The sequence below is a fragment of the Rhineura floridana genome, chromosome 6, assembly GCF_030035675.1.
Source record: "Rhineura floridana isolate rRhiFlo1 chromosome 6, rRhiFlo1.hap2, whole genome shotgun sequence".
NCBI classification, from domain to species: Eukaryota; Metazoa; Chordata; class Lepidosauria; order Squamata; family Rhineuridae; genus Rhineura; species Rhineura floridana.
Window position 1 is genome coordinate 13,731,360 of NC_084485.1, and position 21,294 is coordinate 13,752,653.

General features: G+C 46.2%; 1 protein-coding gene across 1 annotated transcript; it reads right to left on the reverse strand.

Moving 5' to 3' along the window:
• Positions 1–1,989: 1,989 nt before the first annotated feature.
• On the reverse strand, positions 1,990–21,294 carry OGFR (opioid growth factor receptor). Its single transcript, XM_061631049.1, has 8 exons — positions 21,220–21,294; positions 20,774–21,086; positions 14,092–14,154; positions 13,056–13,137; positions 11,466–11,544; positions 8,817–8,883; positions 6,432–6,580; positions 1,990–3,943 (listed from the first exon to the last, which is right to left on the reverse strand). Exons 1-8 carry the CDS (start codon positions 21,246–21,248, stop codon positions 2,437–2,439), a joined length of 2,289 nt encoding a protein of 762 aa, XP_061487033.1. The 5' UTR covers positions 21,249–21,294; the 3' UTR covers positions 1,990–2,436.

Consider the following 21,294-nt stretch of genomic DNA (forward strand, 5'->3'; position numbering starts at 1 on the left):
GATGGGGGAGAAATGTGATTTAAATGCATTTCCCAAAACAATATGAGAACCAAAACACAGCCATCCTTCAAAATTTGCACCTCTCCGAACTTTGCAGTGCAGTTCTCCAACCAATGTTTACAAAATGCACATATTAGAAGGAAATGTGAATAAAAATGAATATATTAATGAAAATTACCTAAAACAGTGCATTATATTAGGAGAAATTGCTTGCAAAAATGTGTATAGCAGTCAAAACGGCAGACAAAAATGTGTTTGTTAGGAGAAATTCACATTAAAATGCTGGTTAATTTTCACGATAATTTTTTAAAATGTCACACATTTCTACAGAAATAGGGAGAACCAAATTCAGGATTGATAAGTGAGAGAACCAAAATTGACGGATCCATCCCTAGTATCAGATGCACCATGGGGGGGGTTATTCCATAACTAGCTGCTATTGCAGAACCATCTTCAAGGGCTGCTCCATATAGAGTGCACAGTCTAAGTAGAAAGGCATTAGAGCATGGATTACTGTAGCCACGTTATTCCTATTCACGGAGAGACATTAACTGGTGAACGAGCTGGAGTTGGAAATAGGCATTCTGTGCCACTGAAGCCACCCGGACTTCTAGCAACAAGGTGGAATCAAGGAGTGCCCCTAGACTATGAAACTGGCCCCTCAAAGGGAGCACAATCCTGTCTAGAAGAGGCCACCAACCTAAGGAGAACTGCTAACCCACAGCACCTCTCGTCTTGCTGGGATTCAGCTTCAGCTTATTAGCCCTCATCCATCCCATTACCACCTCCAGACAATGATCGAGCACCAACACATCTTCATCTGCAGTCCAATGACACAGATAAATAGAACCAGGCATAATCAGCACCCCAAATCCTGAGGACCACTCCCAATGGTTTCATATTGGTATTAACGAATTCGACATATAAGATGGACCCCATGGCATAACTGCCATAGGCCAAGCAAACATTCCCCATGGCAATTCTTTAGAACCAGTCCTGTAAGTAGGAGCAGAACCACAGCAACAACATGCCTCCTGCTCCCACCTCAGAGCTGGTCCAGAAGGAAGCCATGGTTGACGGCATCAAAAGCCAACGAAAGATCAAGAATTTGCATGGTTACACTCTCCTGTCCTTCTCCCAATAACAGGTCATCAGTCAGAGCGACCATGCTGGTGCCAAAGCCAGGCCTGAAGCCAGATGAAAATGGGTCTATATAATCAGTTTCATCCAAGAATGTCTGAAGCTACACAGCTACCCCTCTCTTGAGCAACATGCCTGAAAAGCGGTTTTTTGTGACAATTTCATTTATTTTCTATCCCACCTTTCTCAAAGGAGCTCAAGACTGGTGTGTGTAGTTCTCCCCCCTCTCCATTTTAACCTGACAACAGCCCTGTGAGACAGGATAGGCTGAGATCCAGTGACTGGTCCACGGTCACCCTCAGCGAGTTTCGTAGCAGAGTGGCGATTTGAACCCTGGTCTTCCAGGTCCTAGCCCAACACTCTGACCACTACACCATGCTGGCTTTTGAGAAGGTTTGATCATGTTCTGATCAACTTGTAGAAAGACAAGTTTTGGGAGAAAGGTTTAACTGCCAGTCCAGTCAAGTTCTGTATTTAGGGCAGAGGGGGGTGCTAACATTACCAGGCCCTCCTTATGCACACAGGATGTCTTGGATTGGCCCTGACCTTACAACGAGGTGATGAATGTGAAATCCTTTGAGCATCTAGAAGCACTACCTAAATACGAATTCTTATTATAATGCATAGAAGAAAACTCAAGAAAAACTTTTATTCCAGCCCAGTGGTCCAAATCAAAGTCTATTTGCAGGGTGGGTGGGACGAGTGGCAGCTGCTGTTCCTTATTTTCCTACATGAAATCAGATGCCTAAAAAAAAAAAAGATTCTCCCAAGAGAGCTTTGGAAGACTGTTTGGCCAGATTTCTTTCTCAAGAGTGCCCAGTTTAATGATGAAGAAAGGAAAATTAGACATTTTAACAAGTTAAGGCTTTTATTTTAACAAAACAAGATTAATTTAACAAATAGATTCTTTTGGATCATCTAGTAAATATTGGAAAATATGTCCACAAAGTGGCTTCTAAGCTTCATTTAGTTGCTCAAAAAATGATGTCACTTTTAAAACCAGAGCTGTCTGGAATCTTTTAAAAAGCAAAGAAAAAGAAAACGCACATTCTTTTAGGACTCAAAGTATGCAATCAACAAGTGGGGGTGGGGAGGGAATCTTCATCCTGAAGCCTTTGTTGTCTGCCCTCAGTTAAAACAGTCCACTTAGGGATCTTGGCTTTATAACCAAGTATACAAAAAGAAAAAAGAGCGAACACACACACACACACACGCACGGAGGCAGTGGACTGGTCCAGGTCTGATCAGTTTCTAAAAAACAACACATGTCCTATTATCGGCCTCATTTGAATAAAACTATTCTGGCTCTGCTACGGAGTATTTATTCTCCGCTGTTTCAAGTGCTTTATTCTTATCTGCTGCTTCCTCTGTCCCCCTCTCCGTTTGTTCTGCCTTGCCATCCAGCTCTATTTCACTGGCTGGCGATCTCTTGCCTTCCTCTGCAGAGGTAGTTTCCTGCTCATGAGATTTGCCTGGCACACAGCTGGCCGGTGAAAGGCTCGACTCGGCACTAGCTTTGGAATGAACCAATAAATCCACACTTGGCGTTCTACAGTCAGTCAGAGTGTTTACAGAAGCATTGCCAATTGTTTTCATTTCATCTGTCCTTTCAATGCCGGTGCAATTTGTTATCTGGCCCTCAGAGGATACTACCTTGATGTCCGCCTTTACAGCTGTTTTTGATGCACCATCTTCCAACCCCTTCTCCTCAACCTTCCGTCTTTTTATCACTGCATTGACCAATTCAGTCTCTTTTATGTATCTACCATCCCCTTCGCCACCTTCAGGCCCAGAAGGACTGGTTTTCTCCTCCATGTCTGGAACGCCATCTAGGCCCTTCTGATCAATCACAACCTCTCCAAGATTGTAAGAGATCTTCTCAATGTCGGTGGGGCTTTTCAATATCCCAACACTTTCCTCACTTAACCTGCCCATTTCCAGCTTCCTCTTTTTGGATTCCTTCAGACTTTCGCCATCTACTCCGCTCTCACCCTCGTCCACAAGACTCTGTCTTTCCAACTGGGAAAATGAAGAGACTGGCGTGGCTTCTTCGCTGTTGTCCTCCTCTGCCTCGACCTTTGCCCCTGTCGCAGGCCTAGGTTTACTCGTCTCCTCTGAAGTCTTTTCTTCACTTAGAGAGCTCGTTTGGGGCTCTGCAACACGCCCAGCCTGAAATCCGTCACCACCGATCACAGAGGTGGCTTCCGTCTTGCTAACTTTGCCCAGCATAGAGTCACTGGATGAAAGCCCTGGTTCAGTATTAGCTTTGGATAAATGCTGCCCAGCTGGATTATTGGCCGTTTGCCCCACGGCATGCCAAGCAGTGCATGTCTTATCCGGAAGCTCAGCTTGATCCTTTTCCGTGCCCTCTCCAGCTCCCTTCTGAGCAGGTTCTTCCTCAAGCCTCTGGGACGTTTTATGCTGTGGCTCGGCTTCATTCTCCCCCGCGGCCTCCTCTCCATCCCCACCCTGAACAGCTTCTTGCTCTCCTCTGAGCCTCTCGCTGCTCAGAAATTCTGGGGACCGAGGCTTGAATTGCCGGAGCTTCTTGTGCAGGCCCCAGACGAACTTGTGCTTCGGCGTGAAGTGCTGCCACGCAAAGTGCACCAACTCCCGCCGCCTCTGCCGGTTTCGGACCGTGAACATGAAGTAGTCCAAGGCACTTCTCAGCACCCGCGGGAGCTCTTGGTGTACCAGGACCTCCGTTAGGAAGAACTTCACCAGGTGCGTCTGATAGTGTTCGTACCTCATCTCTCCCAAGCATTTCAAGATGCGGGTGATCCGTAAATTGTTATGGCTGTACCTGGGGTGGGGAGAAAAAGAACTAGAGAGTCTCAAGGGGTGAAGGAAGACATTATAACCTAGTGCTAAAGGGAGCTACAATCCAAATGTCCTACGAAACAGTCACTTTTTGGAAAGGAACAAACAACAATATATTGTTCGGGTCTGTAGATACATATGTGGTAGTGCAGGGCTGGAAAACCCAAATGGAGTCCTCCAGGCCTCCATCTGGACCTTGGCACTCTCCCCTGGCAACAACAGCCCTGTCTCACACCTTCCTTGGGTATTTTTGCCCGGTTGGGATAGATCCTAGAATTCCGGTAACGCCTCTTGCTTCTGAACGTCTGTAGAAACTTGCTCCAATGTGCACAAAAGGGTGCCATTTACATTCATTGCTCTGTCCAGTTGTGCCTCTGGCCCCACCTACCACAAGCGTCTGGCCTCCAGAAGGTTGCCCAGAAGGAAATACGGCCCTTGGGCTAACAGAGAGCTCCCCACCCTGTGAGAGTCGATCTAGAAGAAGGGAGAGAAACGTGTCGCCCTTCAGGTGTTGCTGGGAAAGAATCCCGACCATGCTGGCAGGGGCTGACGGTAGTCAGCAACGTCCGGAGGGCCACAGATTCTCCTCCGCTGATGCAGAACGCGAATTTACTTACTAAAAAAAGGAACAAGTTTCTATACCTCACTTATGGCAGAACACCTGAATCTGCATGGTTACTCTAAAACTGGAGCTTTGCGCTTCAATGAATGTTATACATAACATTGTAACTTAAGAAGCTGCCTTATACCGAGTCAGGCCATTGGTCCAACTAGCTCACTACTGTCTACACTGACTGGCAGCGGCACTCCGGGGTTTCAGACAGGGATCTCTCTCAGCCCTACCCAGAGAGTGAACCCAGGGCTTTCTGCATGCCAAGCAGATGCTCTGCCACTGAGCTACAGCCCATCCCCCAAAGGCCTGTTGCCAAAAATGTCTTGCATCTTATTCATACAGTCTTCTCCATTGACTACGCCAACAGATCCATAACATCCATCATAATTAAATCCATCCGCAGTACAACGCATCAGGACAGCAGTTCATTAAAATGACTAAGAGGTTTTGCTTTAAACACAACAACAGTTCCTTGCAATTCCCTAGCCGTCGTGTTAGCTGAGGCTTACGAGGAAAGCATTATCCTGGGGGGTAGAATGTGCTGTTTCCAGCCTGAGCCGTACTGAAGCAAGGGCAGAGGCAGGGCTGTAGGCACAGCATCTGCTGTGCACGCAGAAGGTCCCGGGTTCAACCCCCAGCATCTCCAGGTAGGGCTGGAAGTGAGACCACTGCTTGAAACCTTGGAGCGCTGCTGCCAGTCTGTGCAGACAATGCTAAGCTGCATGAGCTACTGGTCTAACAGTATAATGCGTCTTCCCATGTTAGCATGGGGGCAAGGTGGAGAGCGCCTGCTTATCCCCAGACACCATTTGTATCCTTGGTTATATTATGTTGCCACAAACAGTTGTGAGGACTCAGTGAGAGATCGCTACTCTACAAGGATGCCAGGGCCTTCTTGCTTCTCCCGAGAGCTTAGCATTCATACAGGAACTCCACTTTGCAGGGCATTTTAGTCTTGATGGTGCTCGGCATACCAAACACCTTTCTGCTTAGTAGCTGGCAAACTCATTCAGGATCCCAGACCGAAAACCATCCAAGTTCACACATTAATCCACTGCAAAAGTGGTGGATCCTAATCCAATTTATCACCTCATGGTGGATATCAATGGCTACTAGCCACAACAGCTATATTCTCCATCCACTGTCAGAGGCAGTATGCTGGGAATCACAAGTGGACAGAGAGCACTGTTGCACTCAAGTCCTGCTTGCAGGCTTCCTACAGGCATCTGGATGGCCTCTGAGAGAACAGGGTGCTGAACTAGATGGGTCACTGGTCTGATCCAGCAGCCAGGCTCTTCTTATGTTCTTAACTTGGGCTACTATAGAGCACACTGGCTCTTTCTAAACGGACAGAAAAACAAAACCGGACAGATGTCCAGACACAAAACCGGACAGACATCAAGTCAACAAGAAACCAGGGTCAGCTCACAAAAAGAATGGCCACATTCACACTGTACATTTATTCCAATTATTATTCCACTTTAAACAGTCATGGTTTCCCTCAAAGAATCCTGAGAAGTGTCGTTTGTGAAGGGTGCTGAGAGTTGCTAGGAAACCCCTATTCTCCACACACAGCCACAATTCCCCGAGTAGTTTAACAGTCAGTCCTTTCTCCCAGAGAACTCTGGGAATTGCCGGCCTATGGGGGACTGTGGCTTTCCTAACAACTCTCAGTATCCTCCACAAACTACACTTCCCAGAACTCTTTGGGGGAAACCATGACTGTTTAGAATGGAATGATAGTGGAATAAACGTACAGTGTGAATGCGGCCAATGTTGACTATTTGATGACTGCAGTACCTGAGTGATCGTCACTGAGTGACTTTTATACACGCATGCGACTAGGGAAACAACTTACCGATTGAGGTTCTCGAACCTCTCACGCCAATTCTTTGCTCGTCTCAGTTCACCTGTTTCCTCGCTTATCAGTTCAATTCCATAGAAGCCCAACATCAGCTTGTAAGCCCGGACAAACCTCTCCATGACTTCCTTAGATTTCTTGAAGGCCTGGAATGCCAAAAGATGAAGACACAGCAAAAAAGGTCTATAAGTTTACAGAGGTCGCCAACATTTCTAGGCAGATAGGCGCATTTGGATTTTTGAGAGAGTGTTGTGAAGGTGACCCTCTCTGGTGAATTCTCTCCCCGTTCCCAAGAGACAAGAAAAAAGCATGTGTAAAAACACTTTGCTTTTCCAAGTTATCTGTATAAAACTCAGATCCAGTAGAATCAGGCTGCATACACACCATACTTTTAAACCACATGACATCCCCCAAAGAATCCTGGGAACTGTCCTTTGTTAAAGGTTCTGGGAATTGTAGCTCTGTAACAGGCAAGCTCCATCTCCCAGGATTCTTTGAGGGAAGCAACGTGCTTTAAATCTATGATGTCTACAAAGCCTCAATCTGAGCCTTGAAAAGCGCACAGAGCGGAAAGAGGAAGTGGGAAAGAAGGTTATTTTCCAACTTCCTCTTCCAGCTCTTTGTACTTCTCAAGGGAGAAAAAAGGTAACCAACCTCATGCCCAAAGGAGGCAAGTGTGGGGGTGGGGAAGTGGTCAAAGGCTTTGCGGGTGCCAGGGGAAAACCTCAAGGGTGCCATGTTGGCGGCCCCTGATTTAGGAACATAGGAAGCTGTCTACTTTCAGGTCCAACTATGCATCCATCTACCTCAGAATGGTCTTCTCTGACTGCCTGAAATGCTAGAGAGCTACAGCCAGAGAGATCTCTTTTCCGTTCACCTGCTACCACCTGATCCTTTTAATGCCAGGGATTGAATCTGAGAGCCCATGCATGAAAAGCATGTGCTCTACCACTGAGCTATGACCCCCCCCTCTTTTGAGGGTCTGGCTGCTGGGAAGAAAAGGCCCCAGCTATCAGCACCCATGGCAAGACCAACAGGGGCATGGAGGCAAGGTGTGACATGGGCAGCCATTATTACAGCCCCTAGAAAGCTTGTAGTGACAAGTTACAAGCACATCAAGTTGCAGCGGGAAGATGAAGAGTCTATTCTGTGGAAGACTCAGTTCTGCAGAAGCCAAATGACTTGAATAACTTCCCGACCACAAACTAATGCTCGGATTGAACTGCATGTGATGTAGGAAGTCGCAGATTGCATCTATTGGAGCTTTTCATTCAAAAAACCCCACAAAACTTTAAAGCAGTTGCATGGAACAGAGGAGTGGTGCTGTTGGAGGGAAGGCTTAACCTTCCTCCCCAAACCGTATCCCTGAACAGAGCCCTCACCCCTTGAAGCTGCAGTGTATCAGCCCCACTGGTGGGAAAAAAGAGACAGGCTTCTGTTTTGACATATTAGCCTCCACCAGGAGAAAAGCCTTTTCGATAGCAGCCCCGATTCTCTGGAACTCTCTTCCAAAATGGGCCCACAGGGTCTCCTTCCTGCAATCTTAACCTGAGACAGCTAAACATGTTTCTTTTTAAGAAAGTTCGCAGCAGTTCTTGAAGGCTAACTGCTATGCTTTTGAGGCATTACTGTTTTCGTCTTTTAGCTTTGCTTATTCTCACTGTAGTGCTCGTTTTTGGGGATGCCGTTTTTCACCTACGCAACCTGCTGTGAGATGTTGCACGACCAACTATACAGAAGTAGTTTTTACATGTAACGACAGAGGCAGCTCTAGGCAGGGGTTCCAGCGCGAAAAAGGCATGGGGGAAGAAAGGGTTAACACTCCCACCCCCTCCAACACTGCTGCTTTAATAACCTCAACCCACCCAAAACCTCATGGAAGCTTTATATATATGCAGGAATGCAAGTAGGCTCCTCAAGAGATAACGTGGATCTCCCCAATCACATGTAGCTTGGCATGTGGAAAGACGCCAACATTTGCTGGGAAAACTGACACAGTTTGACGCCCTTCCTCAAACTGGTGCCCTCCAGATGTTTTGCACTACAATTCCCATCAGTCCTGATCACTGGCAATGCTGGCTGGAGCTGACAGGAGCTGCGGTCCCAAGCTTCTGGAGAGCATCTAATTGGGAAAGTCTGAGGGACAATTTCTCCCTCCTCTGTCTGAAAGCCAAGGGAAAACACCACAATTTCTGTATTCAGTGATCGCTGCTGGGACGGAAGAGGGGAAATTGGGATAGCTCACCCTTCAGTGGGAGTGCCCGAGCAGTCACTGCATCAAAGCCATCGTCAACGTCATAAACAAGGAGGGAGAACTTTAAAAATCATCCCTCCCTCTGGTAGTTTTAAAGTCAACCTTAAAAGAGCCAAGTGCCCTCCTACCTCGATTTCTTGGCAGGTGAGAATCCGAGCACGCCAGTTCATTCCCTGTTCACGCAAAGGAAATAACCTGAAAGGAAAAAAAAATGGTTTGCAAATCAAACCAAGAAGGGAATGAAGTCTGAAAAAGAGTTTAGTCCGAGGGCGGGCAGGACTTCTCAACCGTTGTGGTGAGGATGCAGCCTGGCATCCTTCACATGTTACTGGACTCCCACCTCCCATCAGCCCCAGATGGCATGGCCAGTGGTCAAGAATGATGGGGTTTCTAATCCAGCTACATCTGGAGGACACCATGCTGACTATCCATGGATGAATTAAAACATACAGCCCAGCAAATTCCTCTGGTTCAGGCAAGAAGCAGCCAGAAGCTGCTCACTGGGGTTTGTACGTGTGGAGCTATCAAGCTTCCTGGCGGGTGGGTTCCTGTCGATTACCAAGAGGGGCAAGGCAGCTGGGAGGTTGGTGCACTGCAAATGCACCAGCAGGAGCAGTGGACTGACTCCACTGGGTAGCTTGCGCTATGCCAACCTCCCTGCTACCTCACACCCCTCCCTCACCAGCTAGGAAGCTAGCGTACAGGCTCCGCCCCACCTCATGAGCAACTTCTGGAGGCAGCTATTCGGAAGAGGCAATTGCACACATCACACACATTGTGCACCACCTGCCAGGGGTGTTGTGAGGGTCCTTCCATGCTGCCCAGAAACTTAACCCGTAGGCATATCTAAGAAATCCTGATTAAGTCTGAAAATAGGACAGTTCCTTTAGATATATGCCCCACCATATCAAGGACGCAAGAAAAGCTAGCTCCACATTAAAACAGGGGTTGCCAACATAGTGCCTGCAGGCGCACAGGTGCCCTCAGAGGCCTTCCATGGTACCCATGAGGTCCCCCCAACCCCCAAATGGAAGTTAGGCTTAAAAGAAGGATTCATCTCTGTTAAGGGATCTGCACCGACTGCCAATGAGCTATCGGGGCAGGTTTAATGTTTTACTGCTGGTATATAGAGCCTTAAACAGCCTAGGACCTGCTTACCTGAGACCACCCTTTCCCAGGTCATCCTGCTTGAACCTTTACGTCATTAAGTGAGACCCTTTTGTGGGTGCCATAAGCCCTGGATGTTTGTTTAATGAATAACCGGGGCAGAACTTTCAGTGTGGTGGCACCCATACTTTGGAATGCACCCCCCAATTTGTTCTTTTGGATGCCTCCTTGTTCAACCAAACTTTTTCAGGGTAACATTGTTAGATATTGTTTACACTGGTTATACGGATGGATTTAATGCTATTCTCACTGTTTTAAATGTTGATTTTCTTTTTCTGTTTTTTTGTACACTGCCACAGTATTTCCTTTTATGCCAATATAACAGCTTGCAGTGTGGGTTTGGCTGATAAGTATGTGCGTGTAGTCACCACAACTTTCTCCAGTCTGAAAATGTGCCCATGGGCCAAAAAAAGGTTGCCAACCCCAGCATCTAACAGTCAAATAACCTGAAACAGGCCTCATCATGGACAGCAACACAAATGAAGCTATAAAGGAGACTGGCAGCTGGTATAGCACAGTGGGGAGGAGAGCCTGGCTGGGAATCCAGAGTCTGTGAGTTCAAATCCCCGTTCGTGTCTCCTGGGTGTCAAGGGCCAGTGAGTGGCTCAGGGGTGACATGCCTTGCCACCTGTGAAGCTGTGGGCAAGCTGCATAGTCCCAAGGAGCCCAGTCGCCCCCCCCAGCTGGCAGATGCGGACAAGGAAGGGGCTGGCTTGTGCAGCTGTGCAGGTCCTATTATTATTAATACTTATTTATACCCTGCCTTTCGGCCAAAGGCCCTCAAGGCGGCTTACAAAAACACAAATATAAAAATACAATATAAAATACATCAATAAAATAATACAATTCACAAAATACATGTGATCATAAACTGTATGTTGACAATGGCTGCATTCAGACGAACGTAACTTATGCCACTTTCCTCCCCCTTTTGTGCAAGCAAGCAAACAAATCAGCAAGTCTTCCTGTACTTCTCACTGCAAGCTGCCCCCACGGCCCAGACGAGGAAGCCCTTGGGCGGGCGCAGCTGGGGAGGACTAGCCTCAGAGGGAGGCAACGGTCAACCCCCTCTGAATACTGCTTACCATGAAGTCCCTATTCATAGGGTCACCATAAGTCGGGATCGACTTGAAGACATTTATTGTCAGATGCTGGGTCCTATAATGGTAGCCCAGACCATGCAAGCAGCAATTGACTAGTAAAAATATACAATGGATATAATCTTGTTTTTCATTATAAAAATGTAAATGTACCGCCTTCAAGTCGATTCCGACTTACGGTGACCCTCTGAATAGGGTTTTCATGAGGCTGAGAGGCAGTGACTGGCCCAAGATCACCCAGTGAGCTTCATGGCTGTGTGGGGATTCGAACCCTGGTCTACCAGGTCGTAGTCCAGCACCTTAACCACTACACCACACTGGCTCTCTTTTTCATTATAGGCCTACCCAAATGAAAAATATTACAGCCCCTTTGGAAGATGCTCTGGCTCAGAGTTTGGAGAACCTCCAAAGAAGAGGAGGATGAGAAATACTGGCACTGTCTAATATAGAATGTGCACCAGAACACTACTTTCTCACGTGCTGTTAGAATTTGTAATGTCGGCCATTTACCACTGAATATATGAATGATTTTCTTCCAGAGTTGCATAGTCATTCTGCCACTTCTCAAGGAGGTCTTCAATAAAGAGGCCTAGAAGAAGAATGGGGGGAAAAATATGACAGAGGTCTAGAAAATTATGCACGGTGTGGAGAAAACAAATACAGAAGAGTTTTTCTCCCCTCTCAACTAGAACTTGGCGTCACCCAACAAAGCTGAATGCTGGAAGATTCAGGACTGAAGTACTTCTTCATGCAACACATAGTTAAACTATGGAATCTGTTCCCACAATAAGTAGTGATGGCTTTAAATGAGAGTTAGACAAATTCATGGGCGATAAGGCTATCAGTGACACCTAGCCATAATGGCTATGCTCCATCTCCCCTATCAGAGACAGCACACTTAGGGAGCATGCTGTTGTGCTCAGGTTCTGCTTATGGGCTTCCCTTCAGCATCTAATTGGCCACTGTGAGAACAGGATGCTGGACTAGAGGGATGTCTAGCCCGATCCAGCGGGGACAACTGGCAGGAAAGAGCAGGGCGGTATAATATGCTTCCAAACAGCAAGCTGTACAAGGGATGACAGAATGCCCATAAGCATTCAGAATGTACAGTAGGTCCCCACTTATACGGCGGGTTATGTTCTAGGCGCCCGCCAAAAAGTGGGACATAGTGTGTGATCTGCTGTACAATACAGCTGATCGCGCGCTCCAGCTGATCACTGTCAGCTGGAGCGCGGTGGCTAGAGCTCCCCACGCTCCAGCTGATAAGCTGGAGTGCATAATCAGCTGTAACGCGGGAGCTCCAGCCGCCGCGCTCCAGCTGACAGCGCTTGGCCCTGAAGCTCCCTCCGCTACAGCTGATTGCCCTGCTGGTGCCATATTAGTGGAACGCCGAAAAGCAGGGCCTTACTGTATTTCAGTTCTCCCTCCTGCCCCATCTTTCCCAGAGTCTATGGGCTATGGGATCTACTGCACACTAGTTACGTTCTTGTAACCTGAGAGGGTTTTTTTGGGGGGGAAGGGTGACAGTGCAGTGGTGGAGCATCCGCCTTGCACACAGAAGGTCCCAGGTTCAATCCTTGGTATCTCCAGGTAGGGCAGGGGGAGACCCCTGGCTGAAACCCTGCAGAGCTGCTGCCAGTCAGTGTAGACAATACTGAGCTATATGGACCAACAGTCTGACTCACTCTAAGGCAGCTTCCTCTTATTCCTAGGCTTGTGGATTTCTGGGCTGATTCTCACCACTCGGAGATCACAAGAATCACTGCATGCCTGACATAGCAAGGAAGATTCAGAAACACTTGATGGAGCGAGCGCGGCCTTCTCCCTAGGGAAGGAGACTGAACCCTGCTTTTTGCAAGCACAGAGTACCAAGGCTTCCCTCTGCAGACTGATTTGCCTCCCAGGGGGAACAGCTGTAGGAAATATGCAACACTTCAGGTATTTCTGCAGGGACGGAGACAGGCAGATTTGCGGAAGTTACTTTCTGCCAGGGTAAAAAAAAAAAGCATTTTCACTAAATACAATTCACTTCCCTCTCAAGGGCCAGCAAGGAAACCCCACCTTTGCAGCTGCAATTTGCCTTGGTCAAGAAAGCCCTACCGTGAGGCAGAAAATGGATCTCGTTTTTGTAGAAGCTCAAATTCCACAGTTCCTCCTCTCTGATTTCAGTTTCTTCCAAACCCTGAGGAAGAAAAAATGACGCATCAGCGACGAGGATTAAAAATCCCTTAAAGATTAGATCCGTTTAAAAATTGTCGCTCCTCCCTAAAGTCATAAATGGTTTGGGACAAGGACTCTGGAACAGAGGAAGCTGCCTTGTACTGGGACAGACTGTTGGTCCATCTAGCTTAGTATTGTCTACACTAACTGGCAGCAGCTCTCCATGATTTCAGGCAGGGGTCTCTCCCAGCCCTGCCTGGAGATGCTGGGGATTGAATCTGGGACCTTCTGCATGCAAAGAAGATGCTCTACCACGGAGCTAGTGCCCTTCCCCAGACATCTGAAGGGCCATCTTCTCCCATACAACCTTGCACGCCCACTGCACTCCGATGACTTGCTGTGCATCACGCCACCCTCAGGGTCATAAGAAAGAGCCTTCTGTATTTTGGCAGCCAGATTGTGGGATTTTGTCCCTAGAGAGTGGCTCGTCTGACGCCCTCAAGCTAAAAGGAAGTAATGGGGAGCATTTTGCACTCTAAGATATTGTTGAGCTACAGCTCCCATCACCCTTGACCTTGGGCTGGGTAGGGTTGATGAGAGTTGCAGTCCAACGTCAGCTTTTAGCATGGCTTGAAACGTTTGTCTTATAACTTGTTTTATTGGCAGATATTTGCAGGCTTCTGTTTCTCTGTGGTCAGCATGGAAACTCAGGCCACTAACCTTTTAGTAGGCATACACAGAAAACACTAAATAAAAAAATAAAACAGGCTATAAATATGGAGGTATCTTCATTGTACTGTTTCCAATGCCTGCTAAAACCTTTTCTGTTGAGGCAAGCCTAATTAAGTGGCATATAAATCTTAGCAAGTAAACAAAAAAAATAGTGATTTTATTTACAAAGTTGATGCACATCGGTGTTAAATGTATGAATGGCACGGTCAGCTGACAGTCTCTGCTAAGATCATCAGGCTCTTACCGGGTAATGTCGCCTGTATTTCTGCATATCTTTTGCTGCCATCCAGTTGCGTCCAGTTGCGTTCTAGGAGAAAGAGGGAACAGGAGTCAGGGGTGGAGGAAAACATGAAATCCCCAACTAAAAGCTCCTTCCAGACTACCAGAGAAGGAAACAAGGGTGCAAAGTTACTTAGATTCAAGAGAATAAAACCCATTTCAGATGAAGTGCTCCTATGCACAGTGAATGCAGGACCACACCCACACTTCTATGAGCTTCTAGACCAGGGATAGGGAACCCTTTTCAGCTTGAGGGCCACATTCTCTCCTAGGCAACCTTCCACAGACCATATGCTAGTGGTGGGCGTGGCCAGAGGCAAAAGTGGGTGGAGCAACATACGTAAATGTTACTAGGTTAGTTTCTACACACACTCACACATTCTTCTCTATCCCCCACTCAGGCAACCAAGAGGCATGAGGAGACTTCAGGGACACATTTCAGTCAGGCAAAAATATGTGAGGTATGAAGCAGGACCTAAGCCAGCGTGTGGCCTGGCGAGAGTTCCAAGTGCCAGACAGAAATGCCTGGAGGGCCGCATTGGATTCTCGGGCCTGACGGTTGTTCTTGATTGTGTGGTGGGTAGAGGCACCCCAGGAAAGGGAAATGCAGGCTGCCCACCAATGTGCACATGGACGCACAATGCAGGAGGGAGAGAATAACTCTTCATTTTAAGAGGGATCTGCATCAGTTTTCCACCTCTTTCATTGCACAGCATATAAAATTATGGATGCTGTTCAACACTAATCTTACTCAGAGTAGACCCACTGAAGTTAACAGACAAGCCTAACTTAGGTTCATTAATTTCAATGGGCCTACTGTACGTAGGACCTAACTGAATACAAACCCTTATTATTTAATTTCTTGTATCTTGCCTTTCCTCATATAGAGCCCAGGGTGGCTAACATCTAGCATGCAACATTAAAAACAGAACGCCATCAACTAAAATGTATAATAATAATAATATACAATCAGCAATGCAAATCAGCAATCAGCAATAGCATTGGAGACAGCCAGATCTGTACAGGGAGGGAGAGTTCCATAGGCAAGGTGCCACCTTTTAGATCAAAGCAATTTATAGACATCATTGCTGTAATCCTTACAACAACCCTGCAAGGTAGGTCAGCCATATCACAGATAAGTGGCTTGTCTTAAGTCTGTCTAGTGGGCTTCATAATTCATAGCTCAGTTTCTTAGCTGCTTTTGCTGAGAAGCAAAGAGTTAAAGACTTCAACAAGGGGGACCTGCAACACAAGGCTGTGTTGTAAAGGGCTCCTGTTTAGGATTCCCACCGACTAGCCACCTTTTCCCAGGATACTCCATTCTATGCCCCTCTCCACTAAGCATGCTCAGTCCTCATTTTGTGTTTAAGGGGAGGGGGGATTCCCTAAAATATTGTTTAGGACTTCTGCAGACCTTGGCGTTTTCCTGAACCTGCTAATCTCTGTTTCTTGTGCATGGATGGTGACATCTTGACTAGATAAGGAGCAATAATTGAAGAAAGAATATACTAGCAATAAATACGATACATGCACATTAACTGAACCACTATAACTCTGCACATGATATTAAGGGGTGACAGAACTACCAGTCAAACACAGCACTGGAAGGCTGCTTCTGTCACTAGTACAAAACTCCTTTTGAATTTCACTGGAAATCTAAGCAAACCATCAGTAGTGTACAGCAGCCTTTCCCAACCTGGTGTCCACCAGATGTTTTAGATTACAACTTCCATCATCCCTGACTGCTGGCTGGGACTGATGGGAGTTGGTAGTCCAAAACATCTGAATGGCACCAGGGTGAAGAAGGCTGGTGTGTGGAGTAACATGGAAATAATCATGTTTTGTTGCATGATGACATTTCATGCATCTACACCAGTGGCTGTACTGGAAAAATTTTTGAGCTTTGCATTCACCAGTTCTGGCAACTGGCCGAGATGATAAAATCCTGTTTGGGCTAATTCAGTTTTCTGGCAAGGTACTGACTTGCACTCGTAAGTCATCCCATCCTGGCCAAAGAGAGTGTTAAACTTCACAAAAGAGCAAATGAATTCCACACCTTGAGTTAAACGATTCTCTCTTTAACCCATGTTTAGCTTATTAATACTTTTCACAATGCAATCCTACACACCAGGGATGGCTGACCTCCAGTTTGGGAGCCTGATATGCCTCCCAGCAATTTGTTCTGCCCCCACCATTTTTTTTTATAGTGGTAGGAAAAAGCAAAAACAGATACAGTACCCGGCAATGACCCTCCTCCCCAGTTGATCTGCAGGGATCAGCCAAAAGCCAAACAAGTAGCAAAAGTTGTTGTTGTTGTTATGTGCCTTCAGGTCGATCACGATTTATGGCAACCCTATGAATCGGTGACCTCCAAAAGCATCTGTCATGAACCACCCTGTTCAGATCTTGTAAGTTCAGGTCTGTGGCTTCCTTTATGGAATCAATCCATCTCTTGTTTGGCCTTCCTCTTTTTCTGCTCCCTTCTGTTTTTCCCAGCATTAGTGTCTTTTCTAGTGAATCATGTCTTCTCATGATGTGTCCAAAGTATGATAACCTCAGTTTCATCATTTTAGCTTCTAGGGACAGTTCTGGTTTAATTTGTTCTATTTGTCTTTTTTGCAGTCCATGTTATGCGCAAAGCTCTCCTCCAACACCACATTTCAAAGGAGTTGATTTTTCTCTTATTCTCTTTTTTCACTGTCCAATTTTCACATCCATACATACAGATCGGGAATACTATGGTCTGAATGATCCTGACTTTAGTGTTCAGTTCGCATTTGAGGACCTTTTCTAGTTCTCTCATAGCGACCCTCCCCAGACCTAGCCTTCTTCTGATTTCTATTGTCTCCATTTTGGTTAATGGCTGTACTTAGGTATTGATAATCCTTGACAAGTTAATTGTGCTCATTGTCAACTGTAAAGTTACATAAATCTTCTGTTGTCTTTTTGACATTCAGCTGTAGTCCTGCTTTTGTGCTTCTCTTTATCTTTCATAAGCATTCGTTTCAAATCATTACTGATTTCTGCTAGTAGTATGGTATCGTCTGCATATCTTAAATTATTGATATTTCTCCCTCCAATTTTCACACCTCCTTCATCTTGGTCCAATCCCACTTTCCGTATGATATGTTCAGTGTGTAGATTAAATAAACAGGGTGATAAAATACACCCCTGTCTCACACCCTTTCCGATGGGGAACCAATTGGTTTCTCCATATTCTGTCCTTACAGTAGCCTCTTGTCGAGAGTATAGGTTGCACATCAGGACAATCAGATGCTGTGGCACCCCCATTTCTTTTAAAGCATTCCATAGTTTTTCATGATCTACACAGTCAAAGGCTTTGCTGTAATCTATAAAGCACAGGGTGATTTTCTTCAGAAATTCCTTGCTCCGTTCCATTATCCAAAGTATGTTTGAGATATGATCTCTGGTGCCTCTTCCCTTTCTAAATCCAGCTTGGACGTCTGGCATTTCTCACTCCATATATGGTAGCAAAAGTACATGACTAATAATCTGGCACCTACAACAGCAAACTCATCACTACCCCTTCCAACTGTCTCCCTAACCAAGTAAGACCTCCTCAGGGTGCAGCATACGAATCAGTGCAATCTAAACAGTGCCCATGTAAAGCACCACTGCATTTTCAGTTTCATTTCTCCCAGTTACAAAGCAAAACTAAATCCAAGTATTATTATCCATTTCTCTTATGTGAGAGAAGCAAAGTTTTCTTCTGGACTTTTCATTCACTCTTCCTCCTCAATTCAAGACAGAGAACAGGTCCCCCGACCCCTCAGAGATAGGAAAGCTTATCTTACACAGAGACAAGAGGGAAGACTTATAAGGGGAACCAGCCTGGATGCATACAACAAATACTAACACCAAAGGTGATGAATAATTGCAAAACAGTTTTTACAGTGTAGACGAAAAGCCTGCAAAACCTTTTAGACCAGACAACTGTGGAAGAAAATAAAATGAGTATATCAAAGATAATGACTCTTGTATTATATTGCTTTCAGCTCTTTTAAAAGCTATTGTTTCCTGCCAGCCATAGGAACATAAAATGGAGGGGGGGGGAAACCTATAGAGATTTCTAGCAACAAGTCCCTGGGTAAATAAAAATATTTTGACTGGTACTTATTAAGAAACAGTAGTAGTGCCAGGCATGCCATCTTGGGGAGAACATTCCAGAAACGGGAAGCCACCACTGAGAAGGCCTGTTCTCATGTAAAACAGGGTGAGCATACCCAAGAATCATTAGTTAAGTGGTAAATTCAGAAGTGCAGAGTCCCTTCATGGCAGTCACAGCTACATCCCCTACCAACCTTTTTTTTTTGCTGCTGGGTTGAGGAGATCCTTGTTAATGCCTTCTCCCATAAGGACAGAGGTCCCTGGGAGCCAATAAGCATGGGTGTTAGCTACTGAGAAGAGTCTTCTCAGTGGCTGACTCATCACCTTTCACTCTGATTGGCTCCAATCAGCAGGAAAGGACAAAGAAGCATGTTAGAAGTTTCTTCTCAATGGCCAACACACTCTCCTTTCATGCTGATTGGCTCATAGGATGCTGGAGACATAGGGACCCTGCTCCCCCCAAAATAAGAGGTCTAAGATCACCTGAGACCCCTGTCTGAGACTCAATCCTTTCCACACAATGGAACATTATCCCAAGAGAGTTTGATATTTGGTTGCCATGGCGCATGCTCTTGAGAAATCTCTTCCAGAAGGCTTTCTTTGTGTGCTTTGCTCTTTAATATTGTGTTGGGTTGCTATCCTTTCAAATGGCCAATTAGCTGTCATGTTGCTCACAATTCTTTAGTCTATTGTATAATTTTTTTTTACTTGCTGCCTTAAATTATTTGATTAACAGAAAAACAGGATAACCCTGGTTTGCACGTCACCTTAAACCGTAATTAAAAAGAAACTGTCGTTTAACACTTAAGAGCTGTGTGCTCTTGCACGCTGCTCAAAAGTCTCCACTTTGCTCTTCCTCTGCTCCTGCTGTGCTGAGGAGGAAACAAACCAGAGGCTGGCTTCACTTTATATGCAAACCAGCAACCATGACTTGTTTCTCTTCCAACAAATAGTGAGTGTTTGGGGGAAACTAACCATGAGTGCTGGTTCACACGTGATATGATGCCAGCCTTTCGCTTGCTTTTTCCTCAATGTTGCAACAGCAGGAACAAGGGAGGAGCAAGGTGTGGACTTTTGAGCAATGTGCAACAGCACAATCACAATTCGCATAAAACTACATTTTACTTCTAACTATGGTCACCCTTTAATGTGACATGTGAACCAGGCCCTAAAATGGCATAAAATAAAGTGAGTAACCACATGACTTCACCGCTATGTAACATTGGTTTATATGCTCAGAAATCCAATGGACAGAGTTTTTATCTGGAACTTATCTACATGTGAAACAGAAATGTTATTAGTTTTGTTTTAGCTGCACATTATGCTGATTTTAGTTTTTTTGGGGGGGGGGGTTCCACTGTGATTTCTGCTACGTAATTTATTTTACTTTGGTTTTAGAGTTTAATTGTGAATTGTATTTTGCACTTTATTGTTCAGGTAAATGACCCAGAAAATGTGGTTGGATAGGTGGTATATTAACGTAATAAATCATATGTACTGTAACCCTTTAGGTTTCTGGGAAAACACAAAACATTTTTGAATACTGCTGAATGGAGGGAAAAACTCCCTGTGCATTGAAAACTTTGCATAGTGATAAAGAGGGTTAAGTATTGAACCTTTCATCAAGTGCAAGCTTTCTCCGTGCAAAGATTTATTTAAAAATACATGCGAGCTTTCAAAAATACAGTCTCACACTTGCATTTTGAAGTGGAAGGTTTCTTCTGCATGTAAGGCTCACCCTTGAGAAATCTGACAAGAGCTTGGCCTCCGGATGCTGCCAGACTACAACTCCCATCATCCCTGATGGGCAACATCTGAAGGGCCAAAGATTTCCCACACCTGAAATATGGGTTTGGCTACCAGGTCAGCCAGGAACTGGCTTGAGTGGAATTAGGCAAACTCATTGCCCATCTTCCCTCAACTCCACCCCAAAGCAAAAATGGGAAGAGCCACCCAGTGTGTTACTGGAATCACTTATCAATCGTTAAACACACCCTTGAGAACGTAACCTCCCAACCACCGCCATAAACATTTCACAGCTGCCCAACTAATTAATTGTATCCAGCCATCACTCGGCTTCCTGCAGGGTTAGGAAACCACAAAGAGACCCTTTGAAAAGGCAGAGATCTGTAACAAGAGCTCTCCGCGTGTATCGATTCCTTTTGCAGGGCGCAAGAGGGGAGCAGGCCCCTGGGTTTTATTGAACCTTTCTCAGTTTTTTTTATCGTAGCAACGCGAAGGTTATTGGGGTTTTTTGGGGGGAGGGGGTATATAAGCCAAGCCGTTATCTCCCTTTCTATTCCCCCCTCCCCTCAGAGCCACAGATGACACTTCACCACAACTATATGGGAGAAAGGGGGGAAGATATGTGGAGGATGCAAATGACTGCAATTCCGAATGAATAGGTCTAGCTAAGCACACCCAAGCCTCCCTCTTGCCTCGTTCCCTGCAGAGACCCGGAAGAGATCAGAGGTCACCTTCTTCTCCCCCAAGGCAGCTACCTGGGGACAGACCCTCACCTGGCTACCGGAGGCCCTCCTGGCGTTGAGCGACCACCAGTTGGGGCTGCTGTTAGATTGGGGCTTCTCTTGATTTCTACTCTTTTCTGTAGCGGCGGTTGCCGCTGGAGCCGCCTCCGATCCCTTCCTTCCCAGATCTTCTTCCAGCTGCCCTCCATCCTCCTCTTCTTCCCAGGTGGAATCATACTCCCAAAACCCCTCCTCCTCCTCCTCCTCTTCTTCTTCCTCCTCCTCCTCCTCCTCCTCTTCGCTTGCTTGATCTTCCTCCATTTCCCTCATCGACGCCGCCATCATCGCCGAACACCGGCCTCGACTGCAAAGAAGAAAGGAAAGCGAAAGGAAAGCGAATGGAGCCACTGCGCCGGGGGAAAAAGGAGGAGGAGATACAAAGCGAAAGGCACGTGGGAGGGGGAGGCGGCGGCACATGGCTCCACCCCAATACTGACCACAGCCGCGCCCGGCCCCGCTCTCTCATTGGCTGGCCGGTTTTCCTTCCGAACGTTGGCACAGTCTCTGCGTTC